This window comes from Centruroides vittatus, unplaced genomic scaffold (genome assembly GCF_030686945.1).
Source record: "Centruroides vittatus isolate TY-2023 unplaced genomic scaffold, ASM3068694v2 scaffold_435, whole genome shotgun sequence".
Lineage (NCBI taxonomy): Eukaryota > Metazoa > Arthropoda > Arachnida > Scorpiones > Buthidae > Centruroides > Centruroides vittatus.
The window spans coordinates 5,138,730-5,161,751 of record NW_027122708.1 but is presented as its reverse complement, the minus strand read 5'-3'; the positions used below and the strand labels follow the sequence as shown (position 1 = coordinate 5,161,751).

The following is a 23,022-nucleotide window of genomic DNA, read 5'->3' as shown; positions in this document are numbered from 1 at the left end:
GATGAATTTATTTAATAATGATGTACTGTATCAATATTATTATTAGACTTTTTTCTGACTGTAACTGTTTTTTGTAATTGAGTCAGTTTGGCAAATGTACATAAGATGGCATTAGCACTATCAGAAATATAGGAATTCGACTTTTGTATTGATAATATCCAAAAAGTATATAAATTATGTAATATCATATAAACTATACAGGTTTATAATAACGAAATTATGTGGCTTTGTATTTTTTCAATCTCAGTTAGGTCGAAATCATAATTGCGACATTTTTGTCAGATAAATCGATATAATCTGCACTATATTTGTTGATTTTTTTCATTAATGAATTTGAACAATTATTAGTTAGTATGTTAATGTGCCACATCTAAACTTAACTCATATACAAAAAATAAAAAACTTGATATTCACTTGCAAAATATAGCGACGAAATCAGACGATGATTATGGTTGGACAAAATCGCTTATATTTCAAATTTCTGAATAAATAGTGTCTACTATTAACAGACACACTAAAATACACAAAGAAATCGTATTTTCATTGCTGAAAATGTAATGTTACGTTTTGAAACTAGAAATAACAGGATATATCAAGAAACGTAATATTACGTTTATCGTTTTTTGCGAAGGAATGCGGAAAATGTAATATTAAATTTCTAGCACGATAAGTGCTAATGTTATCAGAATTAACTTGGTCCAAAACATATAAGTAAATTTGTTTATTTTATAATCAGAGTTTACGTTAGTGTTATCTTAGAGTAAGTAGGTGGGTTATGCAAAAATTTTACTTTCATTTTAGAAATTTTAGGCAGTCTGGGTTATCCATGCAAAATTGCAATAATCTCAATTCAATTTTAATCTTCAACAGAAAATGTAAATTGCAATACTTTTAACAAAAGTTTTTGTCTTAGAATGTAGTGAAAATGAGATACATGATTTAACATTTAACAAAACTGTTAAAATCTAATGTTGAAATGCATTAAATTCAATGAAATCAAAGTATGAAGTTGTTTATTTGAAATCATATTTCAATAATGATTTTTATTTATGAATTCAAATAATTTAAAATATTGGAAATGCAAAAAATAAAACAATATTAGAATAAAAGCCTCAAAACTTTTAGGAAAAAATGTAAAATTTATAGTTAATTCATAATTTTTAAATTACAGTAAAACGTCACCATGTAGTGAAATCCAAAAGACTTGAAGTAAAAAAAGCTTTATCAAAACAGGAAATGGAAGATCTTAAAAGGAATAAAGAGATGAAATCTGGTAACAGAGGATCATCTTCTGGAAGAGGTAACCAAATTTACATAGGCTAAATATAAGATTAAATTAAGTAAGATCGTTTAAACACTAAAGATTTAAGAAATCTGGAAATTTTAAATTTAAATAATCTTGTTGATTAAGATGGAGTTGTTTATAACTAAGAAGAAACAAACAAGCAAGTTAAAAAAAGAATTGTATTTTGGACAAAATGTTTTTTTTTTTTTTTTAATTTAGACTTGAAATATATAGTCTGTTTCAAAATTATAAACACACACAACTTTTTTCAATAACAAAAACATTAACAATAGTAATGTATTTATTATATTAGTATGTTGTTTACAATATCAATTTAAACATTTTCTGAAATTTTTACAGCTATCTGACAATTACAAAAAGAATTATCACAGATTTTCAATTTTTAACTGTTTCAAAAGTATAAATACAGGTGCATAAAAAAATGATTTGTGATGTCTCAATATTTTGTAGGTCCACCATTTGATTTAATTAATTCAAATACTCTATTAGGCATACAACTTACTAGTTTTTGAAGTTCTTGTTTAAGATTTTCCCAACAATCCATAATAGCTAATTTCAGTTTTTTTTTTTCAGTGTTATATTGTCTGTTTTGGCCATAAACAAAATGACTCGTAATACCCCAAACATTCTCTATCAAATGGTTCAGATCAGGAATCCATGATGGCCAATTAATTACATATTTTTTCAGCAAACCAATTTTCAATTGACTTTGATGCATGAATGGCAGCATTATCCTGTTGGAATTGCCAGTTTTCTTGCCCAATAAGTGATCCAAAAGTTATTAAATTTTGATACAGCAGTACTTTTCTGAATTCATTCTACCTGCTATAAATACAATGTCTTTTTTACCTCCTATCCAAATCATGCCCACACCATCACAGAGTCCCCATCTTTCTGTCTGCTCATTCTGACTTCTTTGTTCTTCCTCAAATCATGCCAGTAGTGACTATAACCATCAGGTCCATCCAAATTCCATTTTTTTCATCTTAAAAGGTCTATTTGTTTCCACTCCTCTTTTCATGTCATCTTGTCTTTGGCCCATTTTAATCTAGCTGTTTTGTGCAATTGTGTTAATTTCTATTTGGCAGCGATTTTTGTAAATTTGGCATATTTATGATTATGCATACATTTCCATACAGTTGCTGGTGAAACTGCAGTTGGCAATGTTGATGCTTATTCTCTGACAGACAACTTGTTGACCATCAGTAGCCAAAAAACCTTTCTTTCATTTCTAGGTGTAAGAAGTTTAGGTCTTCCACATCACTTATTTCTGCCATAATTTTCACCGAGTTAACACATTTCTCACGGCACATATAGATCAATTTACAGCTACCAAATTTATCTTGGAGATTGTCCTGCTCCTTTTAGTTGGTAAATTTCATGTATTTCCCACTCTGTTAGTGTTTTACTGCGAGGCATAGTTTTAAATCACAAAAAACTGTTTAAAATTGGCACCACATTTGTAATAATGAATGATACTATTCTCTGGTGACAACTAATTAAACCAATAATTAATAAAAAAATTATTATACTAATTTTATGCACCTGTTTATACTTTTGAAACAGTCAAAAATTGAAAATCTGTGATAATTCTTTTTGTAATTGTCAGATAGCTGTAAAAATTTCAGAAAATGTTTAAATTGATATTGTAAACAACATACTAATATAATAAATACATTACTATTTTGTTAATGTTTTTGTTATTGAAAAAAGTTGGGTGTGTTTATAATTTTGAAATGAACTGTATTATTATAGACATTAAATTAATAATTTAAAGCATTTAAAAGCTATACATTTTAATTATAATTAAATTTATTACAAACAATTGGTAGTCAAATTCTGGTTTGAACTTGAATTATGATTAATACTTTAGAGAAATCTAGTAATAGCTTCAAGAGTATATAAGCAATTATCCAATATAAAACAACTGTTACTAGTGCTAAATGTTGGATACCTGTTTCATACTCAAATATTCAGATATATAGAGTCTGACAGATAACAGTTACATTGCTATTATTTGGGAAATTAAATATTTTGATATTCAAGTATCTGCTCTTGTCTGGATATTGATTGCAGGAATCAATAAGTACACTGGACTTTATAAAAATTGCTATTCTGAGAGAAGTATAAATTGTATAAAATTAAATCTGTTGTCAAACTAACATTTTCAGGTTGTCATGTTATATTACACAAAAGATAATGCTGCCTTTATATGAATAGAAAGAAATAAGTTTAAATATAAGTCACATACTCAATATGTCATTATCTAAAGAAATTGTTTTATAACATAGAAGGGATCTTTGCCCTCTGGCCTCTGTGGGTGGCTCTGTCTGCTTACTTTGCTTACTCTACAGGCTTCACCCACTTATTCCCAATTTAGACTACTTGTAAAAATTTCAATAATAATAATTTTAATGAAAAAAATCTGTTTTTATAAAATTTTTTTTCAAACAACATTTTTAATTTCATTTTCACTTTGAATCCTAATACCAGCTTTTGATGTACATCTTGAGAGAACCATGTTCATGTCTAAATAATGGCTTATATATATACCGTATTAGCCCGAATATAACGCGATATTTTTCAACCATTTATTTTCCGTTAAAAAATCGACTTGCACTAAATTCGGGGTTTAAGTAATGGAATGTAATATAAACAAGGACATTTTCCTACAGAGATTGAAACGCGACTGAATGTCAGACCTAGCTCGACCGACCACTTCAAAACAACCATGTGATCTAGTTAGTCGGCCTGCGCTTTTGTTTGCATAGCGCTATTATAATAAGGCTATGTCTCCGCTTGTTCAAAGTTCATTAGTCACATGATTTTTCGACCACTTTTTAGTCACGTGGGCTCTCACAGACGCCATTCTTTATCTTAAAATTGTGAAATTTTTGGCTTTGCTCGAAAAATTATTATTACATCTTTCTTTTCTTTATTTTCTCTACTTTTAAACAATGTGAAATATTTCTATATTGACAAAAATGCTTTATTTGTGTCGAATTTAATGTGATTTGATACGTAAAACGCAAAAAATAAACATATCAAATTTCAACTCGCTGTAATTTATCTCATGTTTCACCGATTGCCATCAAGTTTGTTTGTAAATAGGGAAGAAATATGACTCATTCAAGTTAAGTCAGTAGAAATTTCGTACTACTGCGAGAAAATTTGTCAATAAACCTGCTTTACCCCCTAACGCAAAAGTTAATAAACGCTAATTGTTTTATAACGCTATTTTCAAATGCTTTTTTCTGAGTTGTAAATCGACCAATTGACTAAGTTTTTATTTTGTTTTACTCAGAAAAATGTTGTGTTTAAGATTAAACAGATATTTTCTTTACATTTTTACACATGAATTTTATTTTTAATTTTTTATGTGATATAGTCGTGTGTTAGGCTTAACTCGATCATTGACATGAATGTAACCTGTGTTATTAGCTATAAATACCTAAATAAATGCTTATCTAATTGAACTTTACTTTCTTTGAATTCTTTTATGAGTATTATTTTTTTTTCTAAATATCTTTATGAAAATTTTGGAGTCGCATTAAATTCGGGGTCGCGTTATATTCGGGCTAATACGGTATATTCCAACATGATCAAAACTTGGTAACAGTGGTAAAAACAAAAGTCACTGCTATTGATGTTGATTGTCCCTGTTGTTGTTGTTGTAATATATTTTTTTTTTTTAATATAATGTGGATGTTTTCACTGGCCATTTTGATGTAAAAGGTGACATCAGAATGACCAGTGACCATCTCTTGTTCTCATCCAAACTATGATTTTGATTTTTCCCTTTAATTTTAAGCAAAGGCATTAATAAAATTTGATTCTCATTCTGAGTAAGGATTCTGTAACAGAAACTAAGCTCAGGTCCATTTCAAAATGCACTTCCACATACAAATTAATTGGAAAAACACAGCTTTATTTAAAAGTCACATAAAAAAACAATTAACTTTCCTTTCAGATTTTTTTCATAAAATTTGAAACATATACAGCCTTCAGATTCAAGAACAAATTTTTAAAATGGTTTAACATCGTGATTTTTTTTTCTTCCTGAGTATCCCACAGAAAAAATTCCAATTCCATGGTTAGCTTTGCATGGTTGCTTCATGGGCTTCACCTGCTTGTTCAAAAATTTTGTGTCAATTTATTGATTCCTGATGCCACTGTTTCTATTTTTTCCTGGGCTACTTTGGGTGGCCTAACTCCCCACTTGCTTTGCTCATTTATCCCACAAGCTTCACTCATTAGTTCTCAATATAGACTACTCATAAAACTTTCTTGATTTATCAGTGCCCAGTGCCACTGCCATGTTTTTTGTTTATTTTTTATTGGAATAATGTGTCATTCTATTTAAGTGATTTTAATCTAAGTACAGTAGAACACTGATTAGCTGAGGTAATGCAGACTGATGCTACATACTCAGATAATTCAAAACTCAGATCAAATAGATGACTACAACCGTTTCAGATTAAAACTTACAACTATAAAAGATGATATCATTATTAGGTGACAATATGGAATTTACAGAAATTTTTTAACTGTGGAATAGATTGATCTTTGGGAACAAATTGTATCTGAACTTAAAAATACAGTCTTTACACAAGAAATTAATGCCCTATTTCATTAAAAAATTCTGTAATTACTTTTATTTTTATATCTATATATAATTTGCTTAGTTATGACTGTATTTTTATTAATTATATTAATTTTGGTAATTTTAATATCAGATTTGATACAATTTTTTAATCTAAATTTGTTCTAAATCACATGACTTTGATATCATATCAATTTTCTAGAACGTTTTTGAATTTGTAATGTGAGGATGGCTACTAAAGGTAGCTGAGAATGCTTGTTTAATTGAAAATTTTTGACAGCTATTAAAAGTTTAATTAGTAGTTAAGATAAAGTCTTGAATAAATATTTTCTTAGTTTATTACCTAAAAATAAAACCATTTAAGAAGTTTTAACACAGTCAAGATACAAATGAATTAGTACTGGCTTAAAAAGTGCATGCACATTCATATTTGTGAATTTACATTGTTTATAGATCCAGTTTTTAAACTTCTTTTGAATTTTTCAGTCACAACAAATCAAATTAATATTCTTAAACATTTTGTTAAACCAGAATTTATAGAATGCAACGAAAAAATTTTGAAAGAACTTGTGCTGATTAATGTGGAGAATATTTATCTTGGAAAAAAATGGAAATTTGTACAACTATACAAAAAATATATTTTGTGCTGCTTGAAAATGATTTAAAAAATCTTGATTATTGAATATGAGACAATGTTTAATTACAGTAAGTGGCTTTTTGCAAGAAAGCTTGCCTTTAGATTGTCAATTTTAAAAGATTTAGAATAATTGCATTCTGTAATGAGGATCTAAAATCAAATGAGAATGCTATTAAATGATTTTGTTTTGCTATGAAACCATTAAAATTGGAAGACAATATTCATTGATATAATTTATTTCTGAATGGAGAAGTTATAAGACAGAAAATATTGAAACAAAAATTGGAATGTGAAATTCAGAAATAATTAAAAATAGTCTTAAAGAAATTGAGTATTAATGATTAGAGTATTATTGGACTCAAATATTTCAAATCCTTGACAAAGATTTCCATAAGCCAAAGTATAAAAATGTAGTAAAATTAGTTAAATGCCGTCTTGTTTCATACCAATAAAATGCTGATATAAAATGGAGATTAAGAATTCACTTTTGAGAAAGGATTATTATAATTTAACAGAAAATACTATTGTTGGAATTCATATTGTAAAAGATCACATTGGAAGAAATGGAGGCATCTGTGATATAAAATAACATCTTCATTGCTAAAAATTGCAAAAAATGCTAAACACTTGTACTTTGACAAACATTAAAAAAAAAAAGAAGACGACGACTAATGAATTAAAGAAGCAGGAATAAGCTATTGAACAAGATGTAGAAGGCAAAATTAAAAAAATTAAAAAGAAAATCTACTATAGAAGTTTGTTAATGCAGCACCTATGAGATCAGAATGATGCCAGAGTATTGAAAATGTGGGTTACTGGACATTTTTGTATTCTCAAAATTTGATAACTTATGTGCAATCTAAATACTGTAGACATTCCTGTATATTTTATTCCAACTCACATCAATCAAACGTACTGGATGAATGTACTTCTTCTGATATAGCCTTAATCCTTCCAGTTAATTTCTTTTACGTTTGTTCTAACGTTTTCGGCCCACCCTGGGCCATCTTCAGGAATATAATGAATGAACGTGTAGAATTAGAACGTATATATCGAATGCCTTCCAATTCAAATTACTGTGAAACGGTTAAATTTGTTGAAGGAACATTCTCTCGTGCTATGACGATAAGGCACGTGAGAAAATCTCAGTGAAAATTTACTACATAATCGTTAAAATGAATGCTTTACGACTCAAATATCTTGTGATTTCCCTTCATAGCAGTATTTCCATGCTTGTGAAATGCTAGCCGCATCTTTATAGTTAACGCATGTGTTTTTCAATCCAGCCTTGTAAATTTCTAGTGTTTCCATTATTCTAAGCTGGTCTGTGCGGTGGGTGAGTCTTATGATACGAGCATTTCCTAGATCCGCAGTGATACCAGGTTCCGTAGTTGCCCGCGCCAGGGCGGTGGTATATTTGCGTTTCTCTATGTCGTACCGGTGTTCCTTCAACCGTTGTTGCAGGGAGCGTTTGGTAGAGCCTACATAGACCATGTTATTATTAAATCTGCTGTCCCACATAGGGATCTCATACACTCCTGGAGCGTGATTTAAGTCTATTGGGTCCTTTCCATTGCGGAGTAGGTCATATACCGATGGTGGCCTACAATATGCCATCTTGGTTTTTGTGATGTTTGAAATTTGTCTATATATTCCATCAAGGTGGCTGTTATAAGTTACAACTTTCCTCCTTATGTTGTTATCCTCCTGCCCCACCACTTCTGCGTGCCTGTTGTTTTTGTTCCCCTGCGCGCACGTGCGTGCGATGTTATATATTAGGTTCTTGCTGTGGGAACTACAGCAAGAACCTAATATATAACATCGCAAAACATCGCAACCTTGCTCAAAATCAACATTCACAATGATTCATGTGCATCTACTGTAGTAATTATTTTTTAGAGACATTTACTTCATGCATGTGTTTTGTAAAAGCTTCAAATTTAGAGTATGAGGAACCTGTTTGTTGACTACTTTTTAGATGGTTAGATGTTCTGAATTATTAGTTGATGGATTAATGAAATTCTACCATATATAAGAACAGTTAACACTTGCAGGAAAAAGATGATCTGCTACAATCTGAAAAGCAAGCTGGTCAAGAATTGTTTAGTGAAAATACTGAACATTTTAATAAAGCTATTAAAAATTAAAATATGAAGAACATCTCCATTGCCAACAGTAAAATTGAAACTTGAAAGTATGAGTATTTTAGAAATTACAGAAAAAAGGATGAGACATCAACTTTTGACAAGTTTCTATGGATTCAAAGAAATTTAAAAAATAAAGACTTGTTTCACTCATAATTTTTTTTCTACATTAAACACATGAAAAATGTATCATTTTATTAACTAACTCAACTCAATAATGAAAGTGTATAATTCTTTAGTTTTTTTTTATTGCTGTTTAATTTCACAATAGGTTGTAAATATTAAGGATTCAAACGAGGAAAATGATAATGCTGCACCACATTTTTTTAAGTTTTAAAAAACATGTATATTCATAATAATTGGGATTTTTTTTTTTTTTTTTTAACCTTTAACTTTTTATTCATTTCTTGTGTATTACGTTTTGTCTGAAAATTCCTTATTTTATATCTGTATTTTCTGAAAATTTGCATTTGGTCCCTGTACCAGTTTTATTTTCATTTCTCATTCAATATATGCTAACAGCTTTATGGTATTAAGATGCCATTTGCAGTTTGTTTGTTAAACTCTTTCATCATATGCAAATTACAGGCTTTATTATTCATATTGTTTAATTTTGTTAATATCCAAAAATTCTAAAATTAATTGATATTATACATAATATTTGTTAAATATACTGTATATTTTTCAATATATTTTCAAAAAAAAATTAATTTCATATCATTTTCATTTTTTAATCATGTATGCTAATTTACAAATTTTACTTAATTTTTACAGGAAATTCTGGAATGGGGAATGGAAATTGGGGAAGATCTGGTGGATTTGATAATGGATTTGGAAATCAAGGTCGTACTGTATTTTTCCAATAAATAATAATGACAGTTTTATTATTCTAATTTATTATAAAAGAAATGAATACATATTAAAATGTTGTCTTTTATAAATGTACTATACATTTATATATTGCAACATTGCAACTAACATATATATTGCAAAATTTTTTGATAGGAATTTTTGATTAAAAAAAAATTATTTCATTTTGACTTTATTAGAACATCATCATTAAATTTTATATTAACATTTTAAAAATTATGTGTATATTTTTCTTTTGAGTTGTTTTAGTTTTGTTTATGTGTGTCCAATATATAGCTCCAAATGAATTTGTGAGTACTGGGATGACATATGTATTTTGGCATTCAGCTGTATTGTTAGTGTTGTCAGTCTGTTGTTATATTCTTTTCTTAGTCATTGATTTATTTGTTTGTGTTCTTTGTCTGTTGGAATATTAAATATTTGTACGCTTCACCTTTATCCATGGATTCAATGACACATTCATTTCTGAATACAAAATCATCTTTCTTTGGGATTCCTTTTTCTAAGCAAAGTGCTTTGTATTTGTATTGTTTGTAAATGCCAGAAAAATTTCCCTAGCTTGCAGCAAATCATATGATTTTGTTTAATTTTTACTGTGTATTTCAATTTATTTTGATTTTGGATTTTCATTCTGATTTTATATTTAGTTTAGTTTATAATTATTTTTTCCTCAATAAATTTTTCTTAATTTAACTATAATTAAATTATATTCACTTGATTTCTTTATAAATAGTTGTTCAAATGCTAAAGCTTCAGTATACACAAATGTTTTTATAAGTTAAATATGTCTACTCTGGCATGCAAATTCAACATGGTTTGACATTCCTTGTCTGGACCAAACTCCGTTTGAATGTCAATAGAATAAGTTTAACATGTAACAGGTGATTTAGCTGCTATGAGGATGCATAGAGTTTTATGTTTATATACTATACATGAGATGAGATACAGATATTATGTTATGTCATGTTTAATGTATCTGTATTTATCGGCCTTAAACCCATTGCCTGTTGGGCAGTGGGTTTAAGGCCAGACAAAATAAAAGGGAATTTAATCTGTCTCTCTGGAAAATGTCTTGCCTTATATGTACTTCATTTGTTTTGATGTGTGTCATGAAGTCTGAAGTGTAGTGTTGTTCTCTAATGATGAATTTTGTTTTCTAAAAATATAATAAGTGTTGAATGTAGTTTGTAAAGATGTAATATATACAGTGACCATGTATATATTACATCTTTGTACGTGGGATACTATCAAATGCCTTCCTGTAATCTATGTATGACATTGATAGGTTTCTGTGTTGTATAATTGCTTAGAATGATTGAATCTATGATTAACTGTTTTTTGCATCCCATATGGTTTCTATAACAGCCTTTTTGTTGTTCTGTGTAATAGTATATATTGTTGTTGTAAAGTACTATTTTAGTTTACAACGATTATTGACTCTACCGTGTCGGAAACAACCGTTAACCTACCGGGTACTTTACTCGGATTCGCGTTAGCGTGCCAGGCCTGGACTTTAAGCGTGCACCGAATTAAATAAAGACAATATTTGTCAATAGAAAAAAAACCAAAGATTTAATTAGTCGTTTAGCAATAACTATGTACAATATTTAGTAAAAATCAAACAATAATTTATTCAAAGAAATTCAACAAAGTCAACCCGACAATTCTCAATTCAAATCTATGTCTAACTTAACTCTATTCCCCTTGGGAATCCGACAAAACCAAAAGTTTAACTTATAACAATAATTCTTATAAACTAGAGATCCTAATCGTCACCTCAATATACTCGGAACCTATTTCCTCAAACTCTCAAGACTTTCTCAGACTGTCGATCCAAATTTCAAATCACTTCAAAATCACCTTGGAACTATTCGAGATCCTATCGGACACCTCTCTATTACTGCTGCGAAGCTCACCAAGCTCGTTGCTATCCAGAATTCACCTCTCCGTCTTCACTTGAGACTCGGGATTTATAGTGTGAGGTGACGTCACAATTCTGAATGCGGTCACTCCCCTCATTTACATACTTAAATGCTAACAACGTGTTTCATCGTCTGGCAGCCCTTTTTCCGACAGTTTACTCACTAACCTTTTACATTATTTGTTTTTACAATTTTTTCCGGGACGTTTTTATTACTTAAGGTCTAGCGAGTTTATTTCGTGCTTGTGGGTTCTCCCCCCCCTCTTTCTTGGTGCGGACCTATCTTTGCCGCTCGGGGAGCGCAAATGTGCGTGAGTCCTATGGCGCTTTTCTTTCGTTGGTGAGTTGGGTTTTATTTCTTCTCTTTTTAAATACTTAAGGTGAATGGTGAGGAAACCTTCGTCCTAACAAAACATAAGCCCCAAACAAAAATAGAATAATAAGCAAAATAAAAGTAAAATAAAAATAACGCTCGGACTTGGTTCCTTACATTGTGATGCATGAAGTGAATATTTTATGGTGTGTAGATAGGCATGTACTGTAATTGGTGTGCATTGTGTAGGGTCTTTGATGTATTTTTTGAGTTTCATATGTGTGATGCCTTGTGCAAGACATTTTGGCGTGTTTGTGTGTGCAAAATGTTCGGCTATTTCCTTGTGCAGGGATGTAAGTTTTTTGTATCAGAAATTGTGGATGCTGCCTATACCGGGCATCTTCTGACTGTGTTTTTTTGTACTGCAAGTTCATGTCATGTATGTTTATTTCAACACAGGACATGATTGGTGTATTGTTCATGTTTTATTCCTCTTTGATCCAACTTGCTTCATCTTGTGTGTGAATAAATTGGACCAAAGAACAGGCCAATAGTCTGAGAGTTGTTTTTCTGTTGAGGCACCATTTTGCTATGGTTGTGCGGTGGATTTGGAATGTAGTTGTCCATAAAAAAAAGTGTCTTATTGTTTGTGAATAATTTATTTTGTTGTCTTTGTAGTATGCAGGTTTAGCTGCTATGCATCCTCATAGCAGCTAAATCACCTGTTACATGTTAAACTTATTCTATTGACATTCAAATGGAGTTTGGTCCAGACAAGGAATGTCAAACCATGTTGAATTTGCATGCCAGAGTAGACATATTGAATGTATAAAAACATTTGTGTATACTGAAGCTTTAGCATTTGAACAACTATTTATAAAGAAATCAAGTGAATATAATTTAATTAGAATTGACAAGGAAGAACAAGGAAGAAAAAAATTGCACTATTGCTTATTGTCTTTTGTCAGGTTTACTTTAATGAAAGTAAACCTGACAAAAGACAGAAAACAAATTGACAATTTCAATATTGTAAAATCCATGGGCAAATTTGAGACAACACATATGCTTGCTTAAATAAAAAATTATATGTAATAATGGCATTTGCACTTTAAAATTATGAAAATTTGTACAGACAATTCTCAAACCATGTTAAAGTGAAACTGGAAACCGGTTGTATGGGGGATATCCCCAATTTTCCAGTCATGTTAGAGCAAAAACCATGTAGAAGTGCCTTGTTGTATGAGGGATACCTGTATATTTTATTTACAAGAAACAATAAAAAATATAAAAGTTTATATTAAATATACTACAATATATACAAAATCTGAATACACAAGAATAATAGAATTAGACTGATAATTTCTTAATTTTTTAAAATTGAAAATTGAGTAAAATTTTAGAAAATTATTAAAGCAATTATTTTTAATTGTTTCATTTCATGAAATTTATTTTAGGCAGTAATTTTGGAGGAGGCTTTGGTTCAGGAAATAATTTTGAGAGTCATGGCAGGTGGGGAGGAAATCAAGATAGGCGATTTGATGATAGATTTTATTCAGGTTTTGGACAAGGTGAGATGAATTTGTGTGTTTATATTAACAATAATCATAACTTAGTGAGTAAAATGTAATTTGTATATTGATTGAAATTAATATCTTTAATGTAATTGATAAAATTATATAAATAATTTTCATCAAAAGAAAATAATGTAGATTATAAATTATTAATAAAGATAGCAATTAAAAAACATTGAGTTTTTTTCATAAATGAATGAATTGTTTTTTGATGATGTAACAAATGAAATAAATTTAAAATATTCATTATACATTTTACTTTATACAATGAATATATTTAGTTTATTTAGCTTGTTACATTATCAGAAACAATTCATTTTTATTGGTTGTTGTTTATTTATTATCTTTATGAATAATTTCTTGTTATATAAAATATTACAAAGTTCCTTAGTAGGAATTCCTTCCTACATTGATGACATGAAGTTACTTGCATAAATATAATGATCAATAATCATATATAATGTGATATAAAAATGTTATTAGATATTTTACATTTCATTTATTAAATTAGAATTGTAGAAATTTATGAAGTAAAATTAATTAGTTGACTTTATTGACAAGACATTTTATATCACTTGATATTGAAGTTACATTTGAATGATGATGATGACACAATTGATTCCAATCTTTATTTTTATGTCACTGTTGATGTCATTAATGATGACACAACAATCAAACAACACATTGAAATGCAGTAGATTTCATATAATAATAATTTCATATGTATTATTAATAATAATAATAATACGTATGAAATTTGTCATGCACATAAGTGTTTTAAAGAAGTGTCTGAGTCAACAGAAGATAATCTCTCTCCATTACTCCAACTTCAGAAGCAAAGAAATCAAGAGACCTTAGATGATCAATAGACAATTTGGTCAGTATATATTAGGAATTTCACATGTCTCTGTATGCACTGTTCTTCACAATGCCTTGAAAATGTATTTGTCAGTTTAGTTCCCTTAGAATAATATGAGACAACTGTATTCTGGGAAGTAATGCAGAATGGACTGTGAAGCTGTTTTAAAAATAACACAAACATTTATAGAATTGCAACAGTGGAAGGTACTTATTTTGAAGCTTGATCTTTGAAAATACCTGTACTATTAATATATTAATAATAAAATTTTGGTTTATTTTTGACTCTATTATGTATTATAATATCATTTCAGGAATACTCCACAGTTAATGTTTTCCTAGTATTACATCTTTTGATTTTTAGAATCCAGACTTTACAGTATATATTTATCTCTCAATGTAACATTTTTCAATTGATGTTTGGGTCTCAGATGTTAACTGACACTGGGAGAATAGTAGCATCATACCAATTCAACATCTCCTATAATAGATGACTTAACATTTATACTTATGTTACTTGTGTACAGTACATGACATTATTACTGTTTCTTTAAGCAGATTAAATGCTTTGGTAAAGTTTTCAACAAGTTTAATGTTGTTTAGCTGGTCATAATGCATCATTTCAGAATTTCAATGTTACACACCTACATTCTCTAATACCTTTCTATTTTGTATTTAATCTATCTAAATTTGGCATCTACCACACTGACAAAAACTGACATGACATGAAAGAAAATGTTTCTAATGTGTGTGCAGTCATAATTATACTATATAATACACCAAATCTGTTCTAACAACACATTATAATGTGTTGTTAGAACAGATTTGGTGTATTTTTAATTCCACGATGTATGTAATGTGTTTGATATAATAATATAGTACAAATTTTTAATGAAATAACCAAAAATCAATTCATGTAATTTATAGGTGGAAAATGGAGTTTAAAATGAAAAAAAATTATACTTTAACATTAAAGAAGTTAATTTGTATTTAAGGTGGAGATTCTGGATGGAATGGAAATGGAAATTTTGGTTCAAATTATGGGAATAATTTTGGAGGTGGAGCTATGAGAAGTGGTAGTTTTCAACAGAGAGGACAAGGTCCTTATGGAGGTAAATTGATATATAAATATATTTGAAATGTAGTGAAAAATAATGCATATGTATAAACAATGGGTACATTCATAAAGTCGAATGAGTTAAATGAGAATGACGTCATTGTTATTCTTATTTCATTAAACTTTCTGAACTATTTGTTTATAACTAAATGGCTGTTTCTAAAATCAAAGATATGAATGTTGCTAGTGCAACCTTATCCAAAATATTTTTATTAGATTGCTTTGGGTGGACAGTTATTTCAATCATTTCCACCTTTTAATTCACAATTTAAACACTTGAGTAGATTTAGAAACATCAATAACGTTGTGCACCATTTTCTGAATGTATATGAAGTAATGAAGTAAACTAACTCTTTCCTTTGTGAGCTTTGTTAGAGTTTCGTTTGAAATGTCATCACTGCAGAGCATGCGCACTGAGCGAGACTACTACTTTTTGAACAATTTGTTACTAATGCATTTAACTTGTTTGACTTTACGAATGTATCCAATGTTACAGTTTTAAATAATCAAGAAATTAGTAAATACAAAAATAATTTTTAAAATGTTTATAGTTAGGGTAATCAGTATAGTTACTAGTTTTTATGGAAATGATCTTTATATTTCATTATTTAATTTGCTTGATATACAACATGTTTTTTTAGTTTTTTCATTTAACGAAGTTTAAACTGTTATTCTCTACAGTTGAATTTTTGTTTGAGGAATTTATTTGATTGCAAATTTACTTTCAAGATCATGTATTTAAGGTTTCTCATATATATAATGTGTAATAATATACATAGCAGTTTATTTCCTTCTAATTAAGTTATAGCTATATCATTATTCAATATGCTGCTTTAGTTAGTTTTACTGACATGATCTTTAATTTTCAAAATTAATAGAATATAAAAATTTATGGAATGGCAACATTTGTAATATGTTTTTCAAATTTTTAAAGTTTTTCCCCTTTAATATACAGTCAAACCTGTTTTTATGTGGTCTTTTTTTGTGCGATTTTTTTATGCGAATTTTTAATTTGTGTGATTTTTTATTTGTGCGGTATAGTTGGCGACTAGTCTCGTGCGATTCGTCATGTCTCACGTTGACTTATTATAGCTAAATAAACTTATTATAGCATAAATGAACTTATTATAGTAATATTATTGCATGAATATGCGAAAAATGAAATACTTTATTTTTTAAGTCAAAAAAACACCACCTGGACAAAAATATGTAAAACAGACGATAGACGAGATGATGCAGTCAAGTGCTGACATCTGTTGTCAATAAATTCTATTTCGTACGGTTTTGAGTTATTTTCTATGTGAGACTTTTTTTATGCGGTCCCTATTGACCGCATAAAAAAATATTTTTTAATTGTGTTGCAAAAACTATTTTTTATAGCCACTCGTGAAGTTTCGTGCAATTTTTTTTATGCGTTTTTTTTTATGCGGTCCCTATCCACCGCATAAAAACAGGTTTGACTGTATGAATTATTTAGATAGAATTCTTTATTTTGTTCAAAAATGTATAGCATTTTTTTTTACTGTTTTACATTTACTAAGTCAGCTGGAATTATGAATAAAAATGCAACTAAACAGTTAGATAGACATGAATATTTCATTTATTCGTAAGTTAATAGTCATTAACCAGTTCTCTTTTCCTTCTAATATGATACTCTTTAGGAGAGGCATAATGAAATTTTTGGAAATGAGTCAAAAGAATATGTATATTTAACTTAAGATTAAGTGTAAACCAATTATTTTTGTAGACATCCAAAAACATATTTAAAGAAATTACATTAGAATAAATAAGTATGTGAATATATTTAATATATTAACTCATCGGGCATTGAGATGTGTATTGTAAGTATGTGGAATCATTCTTGTGCAAGAAAAGACTATAGGCAAGATAAGCAAACTATTCTTTCTTCACAGGCCTTTATTTTATGGGCAAGTTCTGAGTATTTACTAATTTTTCAGTTTATGTTGAGTGTTTGGTAAAGCTATGTCTATGATGTATGTGATTTTATTTTGCTTGTCAATGAATGTGGTGTTTGGTCTGTCATGATGAATTGCTTTGTCTAATAATAATTTGGTCATAGTGTATTTTGTTTATGTTGTTCTCTATGACTGTCTAAGATGTATATTTGTAGTATGGTTTCTGAGTGTGTAGAAGTTTGTTTGTTTGTGATGTGTTGTGTTGTATAGTCTTGTGCATGATGTGGCATTTCCTACAAGTGTCATCTGTAAGTGTTGTCTTTTAAAATGTGCTATCTATAGTTTCTTGTATTTATGACCTGGTCTTTTATGGCAATTGTGTACTCTTCCATCTCTCCAAAGATGTATCATTGAGTTGTCTAGCTCAGCAATTCCCAACTTGGTAAGCACTTGGTGGTTTAAGGGTATGTGAAAAAAATTAATGGTGGATGCACTATAAGAATATTCGAATTCTGCATTGAGGCCTTTGGCAATGTCATAGCACTCAATACTTAGTTTTAAATAAAAATATAAATATATTTTTATTATATTTATCTGTGTCTTTCTTGCAACATTTCAATTTAAAAATGCTTTTTTTTACATGTAATTGTACAGTGCTGTATAATTCACCAAGATGCGAACAAGCAAAATAAAACTTAGGAAAATGGGCTACCAAGGGGGTATGCAAGTCAAAAAAGGTTGGGAACTGCTGATCTAGCTGTTTGATGCAATTCTGACGATGTGACTGAAATCATTAGGGTGTCTACTCTGGGGCTCCTTTTGAGTCTTAAGACTTTGAATATATTACCAATATGTTGAAATAGTATTTATTATGATAATTATTTTATTAGGTGGTTATGGAAGTGGCGGTGGCGGCGGTGGCAGTAGTGGTGGTTATGGTGGTTTCAGAAGGTAAAACTGTGACTATCACATCAAGATATTTAGTTTTTGGGGTAAGATTTTAAATTCTTTAAATTTTTTAAATGCATGAAGTTAAATATTGTTGCACAGATATATTTCATAAACAACAAATATTTAATAAAACTAAAAGTCTCCATTTAAACACAAATAACAACAAAAAATTGCTTTAATGAAGGAAAAATAACTAAGAATACAGAAAATAGTACAAAAACACAGAAGGATTTTCTATATTTTTAGTTGTTTTTTCCATTAAAGCAATTTTTGTTGCTAATATTTAATTACCTTCTTTCTTACTGTACAAATGTGGTTTATCAAAAAGTTGAGAGGCAATTTAATTTTAATAATTTGAGGACTAAAAGGTTAGAAAGGAGAGTGTTCATATAAAAGTTTTATAGAATCATTAATATTAATTTTATAGCTAACGTTTCTTACATTTTAATCCAGGAATGTTTTAACTTCAGCCAGCTGTCAGGTATAGCCAGCTTTCAACATTCAGGGTGTAAGCCAGAACAGTAGATGTGTAGCTGTACTTGAAGGAAAGATGGACCAGAGAAAGGGAAAATTATCAACTTGAGAAGGATTCAGCTAGGGATCTATTATCTTTCAAGAGGAACAATTTTTAAGATATTTTCTAAAACTATAACAATGATAAAGTTTATATCACTTAAAAATAATAGGGGGTGTGAGGCTCAAGCAAAATATTCTCCAAAACTTAAAATACCATCAAACATTATCATTCTAAGTTGTATCATAATATTGCTTAGTATTGATTTTTTTTCTCATTTTATGTAAGCTGTCAGGGTGTCAAGTGATAGTGTTATGTACTATGAAACATGCTTATCAATAAATAAATTAGAATAATCCCAGGTTAATGTTACTTCATTCTTTATTATGTAGTTGTTAAAATAATTAATGTACATGTAAGTAATTGACACATATAATAAATTTTTACATAGGATTTTCAATTCTTAAATTTTGATTTTGATTTTAGGTATAATTATGTTTAAACAGTAATTATTTTAAAAACGATTGCACAAAATTAGCAAAATAAATTTTAAGTAAGCTATGATAATAAAGTTAATATGTTTGCAAATATATTCTTAAGAAAAAAATTTTTATTTAAAGATACTAATTTATATGATAAAATCAAACTAACAATATATTTCAATAATGAACCTATGAAATTTGAATAATCTGATATTTTAATTATTCAATTTTATATATTATTATTATAAATATATAACAAATTATATTTATATAAGATACTTTGTCAAAAATTTTACATCAAAGTCAACAAACAAAAATATATAAATATTTAAAGTTAATTTAAAAATTTTAATTTAGTAATTAAGAACATTATCACAGAAAGTTTAAATAAATTGTATCTTAGTTATTAAACAATAAACAAAATATTTCCAGATAAAAAATTTCTTTTATTTGAATTCCTTTTAATTTTAAACTGACATTTTGCAATTGAATTTTGTAGAGAAGATATTTAAAAGAAAGAAACAATTATAAAAAGTTACATATTAAATATTAAAACATTGAAAATAAAATAATTATAGTTTTCCTCATATGTTTTGAAATTCCTTTAATACTATAAAGCATTTTTCTCAAATACTGATTCATAAGGTATAATAATTGTTTTTATTTTCTAAGTAAATTTTTAAACTAAAATTTGATATTAATGTTTATTTAAATAAAATTATAGTAAGATTCTCTACAGTTTTTAATTGAAAGTTTCATTACAAATCATGTGGCTTGATGAATAAATAATAGTGTTTTTGAGTAGTTTAAAATATATGGAGTCTTTAATACACATAACTAAATATAAATAGTACAATCATTCAAAACATACTGTAACTGAAACATGAAAAACAGATAAGTAGTCATTTTATCAATATATTTTTCAAATAAAGCTTTATTGAATTTCCAAACATACATATTGTATAGAAAGTTTCACAAAATTTATTAATATTCTTGTTATCATTAGTCGAAAAAGAAAAAAATGCAAATAGCATGGCATACATTTAGTTTATTCCTGAATGCTTTTATAATTCTAAAGTTATCACATAATAAGATAACTAATTTTTTTTTAATATAAATAATATGCCTGTTGCTGCTGTATATGTTATTTTTTAATGGTTTTTGCAAGCTCCACCTTATTTTTAAAAAATTTAAACATAACAGTAATTTAGTAACTAAAATATATTTTTTCTAATATTGTAAAAAGAAACCTTTAAAACACAATTTTCTTAAGCAGATTTTAGCCTCATTTACAGGTTATGTATTTGTTTAACAGGCTTGATTCATCTTCCACTTAGACGGAAATCTAAATTTTAGAACAATTTGTGATTTATAAATCTAATGTGCTAGACAAAAATGTATAAATTTTTTCTATTTTACAATTTATGTTTATATTCCAGTTCTAGTTTCATTTATAATTTTAAGTTCTTTTACTGTAGGTAATATATTATTTTTAGAATGACAAATTTAAAGATTTGTATAAGAAAATGAATAATTTCACACAGAAAGTTCAGAGGAAAGAAATTACGAAAAGAGCTTTATATTAAATAACACATCAGAGGAATTAGGAATAATGAGAAAATATGCAATCTTTAAATGTAAACAGCAAATATGTTATCTGCTAACAAAATATCTGCTTTATATACTAATCTACATTATTAAAAAAAAACTATATTTGAATGAAAATTCTGTTAAAAATTATTGACCTTTAGTTATTTTAAACTTTTTAAAAAATACACAAAGGAAATAAGTTAAAGGCACAACAGTATTATATGAGCTTTATATTATATATGTTATTTAATAAAAACAATTAGTGTAATTATTTTAAATTAAAATTACACTAATTGTTTTTATTAAATAACATATATAATATAAAGCTTATGCTTGAAAATGCTTGAAAATTCCTTTTAAATTTTTTTATAAATATAAAATCCTAAGAGAAATTTTCATTTCAATATACTATAATGCAGAAACTGCATTCTGTTAATAATAATAATTGAATATTCAAAAGAAACCTAAAGAAAATCTTTCTTGTAGTCTATTTAAATTATTTGCTTATTTTGAAAAAATAAATTGAATTCTTAAAGTTTCTGTAGCAAATATTTCACATTGTTCTTTAAATCTTTTTTTCTTTGTAATCTTTGTTTCTTCCTTTTCTTTTTTTTCATCTCAAGTTTTATCATTTATAGTGCATGAAGATATGAAGTTATAGAATAGCTTCAAAAACATTTGTGAATATTTACTATGCTTTAAGAAGCCAACAATATATTGAACGTATTAAGTTACTGTTTGAAATATATAGTTGTTTCTTAGAATAGCTAATAAAACTTAATTTATAATTTTTACTAAAATTTGCCATTGTAATTTCCACAGTTATTATTACTGCATTAACAACATTTAATGAAAAGCAAAATTTATAAATTGTGGCAAATAATTAATATGTAAAATTTAAACTTTCTAAAAGTCAATTATTTTGTGAAAAATCACTTAAATAACTTAAAAGTCAAACAGTCATCAAACCTTGAAGTAGTGCTATCCTCATTAAGTGCCAGTGAATATCTGTGAACAATCTTTTCTATAAATATGATATAATGAACTCTTTAATCTCTTTGAATTACAAATGACATTATCATCACTGAATCACATAACTTTAAATTCCAAACTTGTGTGTAGACTTCACTTCATACAATTCTTACTGTTTGAAATTCTTCAGTTTAGTACCAGTTTTAGAGATGAATGAGTAGCAGTACTAAATTAAGGTTTGACTTTACACTTAAATTTGGAAGCATTCTCTATATACAGCTTTCTTCAAAAAATTGTTTAACAATAAATTTAATCAAGAAGATTTTAACTTATTAAATGAACTGTTTTAAATTTATAAAATGATTTGAAGTTTATTGAAGTGAAAATTTGCTTATACATTAGGACAGTAATTTTCAACTGGAGTGCTGCTGCAGTCGGTCATGTAATTTAGTTTTAAGTTCATATCTGAAGAAGATCTAAGAAAGAAACTTCAGTAGAGGTATCATAAAATGAAATAAATGACTGCACTACTAAAAAGATTAAGAAACACTGTTAGGTCGTTAGAATAAGAATGAAAGAGTGCAATAATTTTAATAAAGTACTTTTTGTTCTATCAACATTTTCAGGAGAAATTATAAAGTTGTTATAGAAAATAAATTATAATAAAGTTAAAATTATAAATACTATAGCATAATATGTTTTTATGTAATGAATGTATAAAATAATCATAACAAAAATAAATACATAAAAATAGTGTGTAAACATTTAACTATGAGAATTATACATTAAAAGATAAGAACAATAGAATGACAATTTCTGCTTTAGGTAGTAAGAGGTCTTTTAATTATGCTCAGCATGGATTTGGCCAAGTCCACAATGGGAATGGTCTAATAGTAAAGGACAATGTTCAACATATTCAGATCAACATACCTGTGAAAATTTTGAACTGACCCAAATCCAGATTAACCAGGCAACCTAATGGCTTTATCGCTTCAAGTCATTCAGCCATCAATATTATCAATTGATGAAACAGTGGCAAAATAAATATTGTTTTGTAATTTATAGAATTATTTTGTACAATATACAATATAAATTTTTTTTCCAAATATCTAAAGTGATTCATAAAGTTTAAATTAATTTATGGAATTAAAATATAAACAATAGTAAAATATATAAATGTACAAAATAAAATATCATTCTCAATATATGGATGTGAAGGCATTGTTGGATAATTTCATTGGTATACCAAAAGTATAT

At 27.8% G+C, this 23,022-nt stretch overlaps 1 protein-coding gene across 3 annotated transcripts in view; it reads left to right on the top strand.

Moving 5' to 3' along the window:
• The window catches only part of LOC136989080 (heterogeneous nuclear ribonucleoprotein 87F-like), a 41,156-nt gene extending 22,074 nt beyond the window's left edge, over positions 1-19,082 (top strand). The window contains exons 4-9 of one of the 3 annotated variants that reach the window (XM_067287173.1): positions 1,172-1,300; positions 9,465-9,533; positions 13,249-13,362; positions 15,219-15,335; positions 18,147-18,248; positions 18,661-19,082. In XM_067287173.1, coding sequence (XP_067143274.1) covers positions 1,172-1,300; positions 9,465-9,533; positions 13,249-13,362; positions 15,219-15,335; positions 18,147-18,211 — 494 coding nt within the window. In that variant the 3' untranslated portion in view covers positions 18,212-18,248; positions 18,661-19,082. Of the gene's footprint in view, positions 1-1,171; positions 1,301-9,464; positions 9,537-13,248; positions 13,363-15,218; positions 15,336-18,146; positions 18,249-18,660 lie in introns of all 3 variants that reach the window. The other 2 variants (XM_067287172.1, XM_067287174.1) reach the window with 2 other exon arrangements.
• The last annotated feature ends 3,940 nt before the right edge of the window (positions 19,083-23,022 follow it).